Source organism: Lithobates pipiens, unplaced genomic scaffold (assembly GCF_037356315.1).
Source record: "Lithobates pipiens isolate NorthernLeopardFrog02 unplaced genomic scaffold, aLitPip1_a1.2 Scaffold_8, whole genome shotgun sequence".
NCBI lineage: Eukaryota > Metazoa > Chordata > Amphibia > Anura > Ranidae > Lithobates > Lithobates pipiens.
This window is the reverse complement of record NW_027507903.1, coordinates 578,238,239-578,245,865: the sequence shown is the minus strand read 5'-3', so window position 1 is coordinate 578,245,865 and position 7,627 is coordinate 578,238,239. Positions and strand designations below refer to the sequence as shown.

Genomic DNA, 7,627 nt, shown 5'->3' with positions numbered 1-7,627 from the left:
TTGGCTACTAGCCTGAACGTAGTCGCGTTGTAATGAACAAACGTCATCACGTTACGTACGATCAGATTTTCCGACAACTTTGTCCGATCGTGTGTATGCAACACAAGTTTCAGACAAAATCCGTCAGACAAAATCTGACGGATTTTGTTGTTGGAATGTCCGACCGTGTGTACAAGGGCTTAGAGAGGTGACTTTTCCAGTAAAGTCGCTTCAATATAGATGGAGATCCGACTTGGAGGCGACTTCCATTGAATTTGCCTAGAAGTCGGATTGAAGTAATACAGGAACCTTATCTGAAATTGGAGCGACTGCAGTAGTGTGCATTAAGACGGATCCATTCACTTACATTGATTTTTTCATGTAGCGCGACTAGGGGCGACTGTGTTGCCCCCGTGAGAATGGACCCTTATTTACAAGGTTTTGTAACACAAACAAAGAAAACTTTTTTTTTTTTCAAAATTTACATTTACATTATATTTTTATTTGTAGCGTAAAAAATAAAAAACAACCCCAGAGGTGATCAAATACCACCAAAAGAAAGCTCTATTTGTGGGGAAAAAATGATAACAATTTTGTTACATTCAATAACCTGTTGCATGACCGCAATTGTCATTCAAAATGCGACAGCGCTGAAAGTTGAACCACTGATTAAAGTTTGAATGAGCCCTAATATTTTATATATTAATATGTTAACATGTTGCAAACTTTTAGACTCCGTGTCATACGGCCAGCACTGTATAGTGAGTGTCATGAATCAGTACATGTGTGTAGTAGGATCCTCACATCACAAAGCCTCCTGATAGACAGGAAAAGCAGAAAAACCAGAACTGTCACCCTGAGCCCCTCCCCTCCCCCTGTCCCTGGGTGTCACAATGCAGGGCAGCTCTCTGTACAGAGGGAAGGGGAGGAGCTCTCCTGGTCTACCTGGCTGTACCTGGCCTGCTGACGTCACACAGGTGCAGGAAGGAGGAAGATCGGAAGAGGAGGAAGAGGAAGATCTCAGCCATACATGATCTGACTGCACAGGATCCCCAACTCATTTCCTACAAGTTACCAGCACCACCTCCAGCAGTAGCCTGCACTGACAGCCCTCCCTGATCACCATGTCTGCCTCTGCTGTGTTTGTCCTGGATCTCAAGGGGAAGGTGAGTGCTGGGGGCTGGGGGGAGGGGCATCCTTCATTGAGACTACCACTCCCATCATCCCCTCCAGGAGCTTGCTGGGAGAGATCACAATGTGCCCCTTGTAGGTAGATGATCACTGTGCAGTAAGTACAGCTGAGTGTGTCTGCTTGTTCTATGTGTGACAGAGGAAGTGTCACAATGTTTAAATGACCGGTGACAGTTTGCTGGTGAAGCCAATTCAATATGTCATTCCCTTCTTTACATGCACTTAGCATTCAAACTGCTAAAACTTTTTTTTTTTTTTTAAAGCAGAACCAATAGAAAGGCAAAACTTTTTCTTTTATTTTGTGTACAAGGGCTCATTCACGTGTGCTTTGTTTTCTGAAGAGTGATCCACATTCAGATCACTCTTCAGAAAGCATTTGTTGGCCGCTCTGCATAACACCAGCTGAACGCCATGCAATAAAATGAATGGGGGGGGGGCAGCCATCTGCAATGTACGTAGTTGTCACATGCTAGTGCGGGATTTAAGGGGTTAAAGTAGGCACCTGTCAAATGCTCTCTGAAGATAAATCTGAATACAGATCGCTCTTCAGAGAGCTTTTGTCAGGTGCTTGCTTTAACCCCTTAAATCCTGCACTAGTGCGCCACAACCTGCGTGCGTTGCAGAGCGGTCCTCATGGGTGGCATTTGGTTGGCACTATGCAAAGGGGTCCCCATGGGTGGCATTTCGGCTGGTGCTATGCAAAGGGGCCCCCATGGGTGGCATTTCAGGTGGTGTTATGCGGAGAGGCCCCCATGGGTAGCATTTGGCTGGCGCTATGCAGAGCGGCCCCCATGGGTAGCATTTGGCTGGTGCTATGCAGAGGGGACCCCAAGGGTGGCATTTGGCTGGTGTTATGCAGAGGGGCCCCCATGGGTGGCATTTTGGCTGGCTCTATGCGGAAAGGCCCCCAAGGGTGGCATTCAGCTGGTGCTATGCAGAGGGGCCCCCAAGAGTGGCATTTGGCTGGTGCTATACAGAGCGGCCCCCCAAGGGTGGCATTTCAGCTGGTGCTATGCGGAAAGGCACCCAAGGTTGGTATTCGGCTGGTGCTATGCAGAGGGGCCCCCATGGGTGGCATTCGGCTGGTGCTATGCAGAGGGGCCCCCATGGGTGGCATTCGGCTGGTGCTATGCAGAGGGGCCCCCATGGGTGGCATTTGGCTGGTGCTATGCAGAGGGGCCCCCATGGGTGGCATTTGGCTGGTGCTATGCATTGCAGCCCCCCTGGGTGGCATTTGGCGGGCGCTATGCAGAGGGACCCCCATGGGTGGCATTTGGCGGGCGCTATGCAGAGGGGCCCCCATGGGTGGCATTTGGCAGGCGCTATGCAGAGGGGCCCCCATGGGTGGCATTTGGCGGGTGCTCTGCAGAAGGGCTCCCATGGGTGGCCGGCTCAGGCTTTCTGTGGCTCGCTGAGAGGCTGAGACAGGTGCCAGTCCGGTCTGGTCCAGAACTCTGTGACGTCAGCCAACCGCAGGCTTCATTATTATAATATATATTATATTGCAACTTACCAATTCTTTCATATGATGGCTGCACTAGTTTTCAGGCTTTCTTTCCTTTATTTTCACTAGGTAATCCAGCCAGATAGTCTGTTGTTTTTCAACAGAACAAGCTCTCCTGCAAATGTATAAGTTAGGAGTGTTGAGACAAACCATTCACCACTGGCAGGGATTCTTTTACAATGATCAGCTCTTATTTATTCATGTAAAACCTTTATCCCAAGAGAAAAAAAATTTTTTACTGTGACTACGTATTTCAAAATCTGCTTGTACGGTAAACACCACCACCCCACTGCCCACCTACCTATAGATAAGCCTATAACCACTTGACCTCTGGTAGGTTTACCCCCCTTCATGACCAGGCCATACCAAAATTGTGATCCATGTATAGACAGTTTTAACAGTGGACAGTGCAGTCCGCAGTCAGTCTGTTAGGTTGGAGGAGGGAGGAGCAGGGGACTGTCATCCTAGGTGTTGGGGCTGTGTGTTTCTATTGATGCTCACAGTGTAAGGAGACGCATCTCTAGTCCCTGCATGAAATTGTGGCTCCATGAAATGCTGCAAGAGAAAGGAGACCCCCTGAAACAGGAAATCTGCAGCAGCGGTCATGGCACCAGTTTAAATGGGAACATAGGCAAGGATTGAAAAATAAGGAAGCTGCGTACTCAGTACCATTGGTTCACCCCTATGTGTTTTTTAGGGCATTTTGCCCTTATAGTCCAAATAACATGCTTAGGTGTACGTAGCCTATTGCATTAGGGTTCCCTCCCAACCGGTGGCCCATGGCGCCCTCTGATGTGGCCCACCCTGTCTTGCTCTGAGATGGCAGGTCTGCAAGCCCAGATCCCAGGTTCCCGACCCGCCATCTCCGAGCATCAGTGCGAACAACGGAACCACCACTAAAGGAAGCAGAGCCGATGCTTCCTGTCACAGGCGGAGTGATGCCAAATGTACTCCACCTGTGACAGGAAGCATGGCCTCTACTCTCTACTGCAGCCGCATGCTTCCTGTGATATCAGACAGCAGCCAGCAGTGCCAGTACCAGTCATCAGCAGCCAGCAGTGCCAGTACAAGTCGCCAGCAGTACCAGTACCCTCCAGCAGTACCAGTACCCTCCAGCAGTACCAGTACCCTCCAGCAGTACCAGTACCCACCAGCAGTATCCGTACCAGCCAGCAGTGCCAGTATCAGTACCCGCCAGCAGTATCAGTACCCGCCAGCAGTATCAGTACCCGCCAGCAGCACCAGTACCCACCAGCACCCGCCAGCAGTACCAGTACCAGCAAGCAGAACTAGTACCCGCCAGCAGTACCAGTACCTGTACCAGTACCCGCCAGCATTACCAGCCAGCCGTTTCTGCCAGCAGTACCAGCCCTGGAGGACAGCCAGCAGCAGCCACCAGTTATAACCATCTGGGGGACAGCAGCAACCAGCTGCAGGAATCCTTAGGCCCCATTCACATGATCGGTCCGATCAGGTCTGCCTGTCTGTTTTTCAGGCAGACCCTCCATTCACCTCTATAGAGCGGCAAAAGTAAACAGATTTGTGTCTGCTTACACCCGCCTACCTGCAATCCGATCTGCTTAAAAAATAGAAGGGGATCTGTCCCCTTCTGTCTGAGCAGATCGGAGGGCCCTTAAGGTAGAGCGGGCTGCATTCGTGTCTGCTCTACATATGCAGAGTGGACACAGACCTGCCATCCATCCGCTATGCTCATTGTGGCCCGCGACTGGTTACCAAGACGCTAAAGTGGCCCTCGCTCCTCAAAAGGTTGGGCACCCATGTCATAAGGTGAGAGTGACTAGTTAGGCCAGAGGTGGTGGGATTGTCACGCTACTGTGGTAAAAAAAATTACTTACGTCAGTGCTACAGTTTGAATTTAAAACTTATTTGTGTGAACTGTGAAGTTAAGTCATGGATTGTGGAAACTAACTAGTGTCGGGTGATAGTGGTAAATGTGGTATACACTATATACAAATGCAGAGTTGCAATCCAAGGAGATCAGCTAAAAGTAGTTGGATCTGTATGTGCGTTATAATTAATTGAAATTAGTCGATTAATCGATTAAAAAAAAAAATTCAAACAGGAAAATTTTAATCAGTAACATCCCTAGTTAAAAGCGTCCGTGTTGTAGCGCTGCCCATTCATTTCAATGGGCAGGACGTTTTGGGAGCGCTGTATACATTGCTCCCAAACCGTCGCAAAGATGCTGCTTGCAGTACTTTTCAGAACGTGACGCGAGTGCACCACTGAAATGAATGGGAGATGTTTTCAGGTGTTATTTAGAGGCTATTTCTAGCGATAAAACGCCTGAAAGCGCCCTCAATGTGAAGCCAGCCTAAGACTAGGGGGTTGGGGTAAGAGAGGGGATGAGAAAATGTAGTCCTTTATAAATCTGGCCCTAAACTCATTTAATACTAAGATTTGCTGAGGACCTGCTACTGGCTGAGCGGAAACATCTACGTTGTGGTGTAAATGGCAGATTGTGTCATCTGTGGTAAAGTCCATTTCCTTGCAAGAATCCACAAAGCTTAAAGTGACAGTAGAAAAATATACCGTAAGTATTCAAAAAAAAAAAGCCCCTTCTATTGCCCTCAGCCTCAATCTCCAGATTCCTTTTTGTTTGCGGCTGTGATTTGAACTCCCGTTAGAGGGTGGCTACATTCATTTTCCATGATCCCACTGTACTGTACTGTATGTAGAAGTGTAGCCACCCTCACTTGCTCACTTCTGAGATGGACTAATTGATGACTATGGGATGTATTGTGTACATAGAGCAGAGAATGTGACTGCAACTAACATGCATTGCTTGTTCCAAACAATAAAAAGAGAGGGGGGAAAGGAGAGGCTCAAGTGCTCTCGGAGGACGATACAAGGAGGCATCAAAATACAGTAAGAAACTATTTCATGAAAGTTGGATTACAGGGATAGATTACAAGTAGTATAAAGTAGGGATCACAGATCACTAGAATCCCTTTAACCATCTTGCTGTCACTGACATATGGCATATGCCAGTAGCAGTGGGCTGTTTTGCACACACTCCCAACTGCTCTGGCATGTGTATAAAGCCAGCCATAGATGGATTGAAATTCAGCTGGTCCAACAGAAATCTGATCCCTTTTATTAGCAGGCTGGTAGAAAAAAAAATAGATAGAATGGTTGTACTGAAGTCAATCAATAGATCGATTTCAGTACAACCATTCTATCTTTTTTTTTTTTTCTTTTGTACAGTCACTGCCAGCGTCTGTAGCCACCAGCAGCGATCATTGTATTCTGATGGCTGGGAAAGCTCTTGCTGTCAAGATACAATAATGCAGCAAGAGGGATTCCCCCATCTGACTGCGTTGATGCGGGAATCAATCGATATTTTTCTTTCCTTCTACCCATGGTTGAAGGAAATAAAATTGCATACCAGTGAGGAGAAAAAAGTATTTGATCTCCTGCTGGTTTTGTACGTTTGCCCACTGACAAATGATCAGTGTATAATTTTAATGGTAGGTTTATTTTAATAGCGAGAGACAAAATAACAACAAAAATATCCAGAAAGATGCATTTCAAAAAAGTTATAAATTGATCTGCATTTTAATGAGTGAAATAAGTAATTGATCGCCTTTTAGGCTGGGTTCACATATGAGCCGCGTGCGGCTCACAGCAGGGGTCCAGTGTGTCCTGCTTCAACGTTCCAGGTCCCATTTGTAGCCCGCATTTTTGGCTGGATTCGGACCTGAAAAGGACCAAAAGATGCACATCATTTTTGTGAAAATCGCACCGGACTCGCTGCAGAGATATGCAAGAGCTGGTAAAAATATCCTGTTATTGTGAATTGGATGCAGGGAACCCAGCCTTATGCCCCGTACACAGGATCCGAATATTGTACGACCGTTTTCGGTTAATAATCGCAAGTAGAAATTGAATAGCTAAATAAAGTCACGAAAATTCTCGTACAATAGAAAAAAAAATATCAAAAGTGATGCCATGTGTTGTAATGTATTTGTATTGTATTTTTGGACGACAATTATACTGACTAAAACGAAAATCTTACGATCTGGAATTGTACAAGGAAAATTTCCGTGCATGTCCGATCGAATAATAACGGATGAACGGTTGTTAACGGCTGTCGAAAGTAGTGTACACACGATCCGAAAATCGTACGATCCTTCCTCGGACGACCGTTTTCGTACGATATTCGGATCGTGTGTACGGGCCATTAATCTGCAAGATTTCTGGTTCCCAGGTGTCTTCAATACAGGTAACGAGCTGAGATTAGGAGCACTCCTTTTAAGAGAGTGCTCCTAATCTCAGCTTGTTACTTGTATAAAAGACACCTTCCACACAAACAATCAATCGGATTCCAATCCCACCATCATGGTCAAGACCAAAGAGCTTTCCAAGGATGTCCTAGACCTACACAAGGCTGGAATGGGCTACAAGACCATCGCCAAGCAGCTTGGTGAGACAGTGACAACAGTTAGTGCGATTATTTGCAAATGGAAGAAACTCAAAATAACTGTCACTCTCCCTCGGTCTGGGGCTCCACGCAAGATCTCACCTCGTGGAGTTTAAATTATCACGAGAATGGTGAAGAATCAGCCCAGAACTATGCAGGAGTATCTTGTCAATGATCTCTCTTGTCAATGATCTCAAGGCAGATGGGACCATAGTCACCAAGAAAACAATTGGTAACACACTCTACACCATGAAGGGATGAAATCCTGCAGCACTGGTAAGGTCCCCCTGCTCAAAAAAGCACATGTACAGGCCCATCTGAAGTATCCTAATGAACATCTGAATGATTCAGAGGAGAACTGGGTGAAAGTGTTGTGGTCGGATAAGACCAAAATCAAGCTCTTTGGCATCAACTACACTTGCTGTGTTTGGAGGAGGGGCAATGCTGCCTATGACCCCAAGAACACCATCCCCACCGTCAAACATGGAGGTGGAATGATTATCCTTTGG

General features: G+C 46.8%; 1 protein-coding gene across 1 annotated transcript in view; it reads left to right on the top strand.

Annotated features, from left to right (window-relative positions):
• The first annotated feature begins 925 nt into the window (after positions 1 to 925).
• The window catches only part of AP1M2 (adaptor related protein complex 1 subunit mu 2), a 44,261-nt gene continuing 37,559 nt past the window's right edge, over positions 926 to 7,627 (top strand). Inside the window, exon 1 of the mRNA XM_077470235.1 lies at positions 926 to 1,145. Coding sequence (XP_077326361.1) covers positions 1,104 to 1,145 — 42 coding nt within the window. The 5' untranslated portion in view covers positions 926 to 1,103. The remainder of the gene's footprint in view (positions 1,146 to 7,627) is intronic.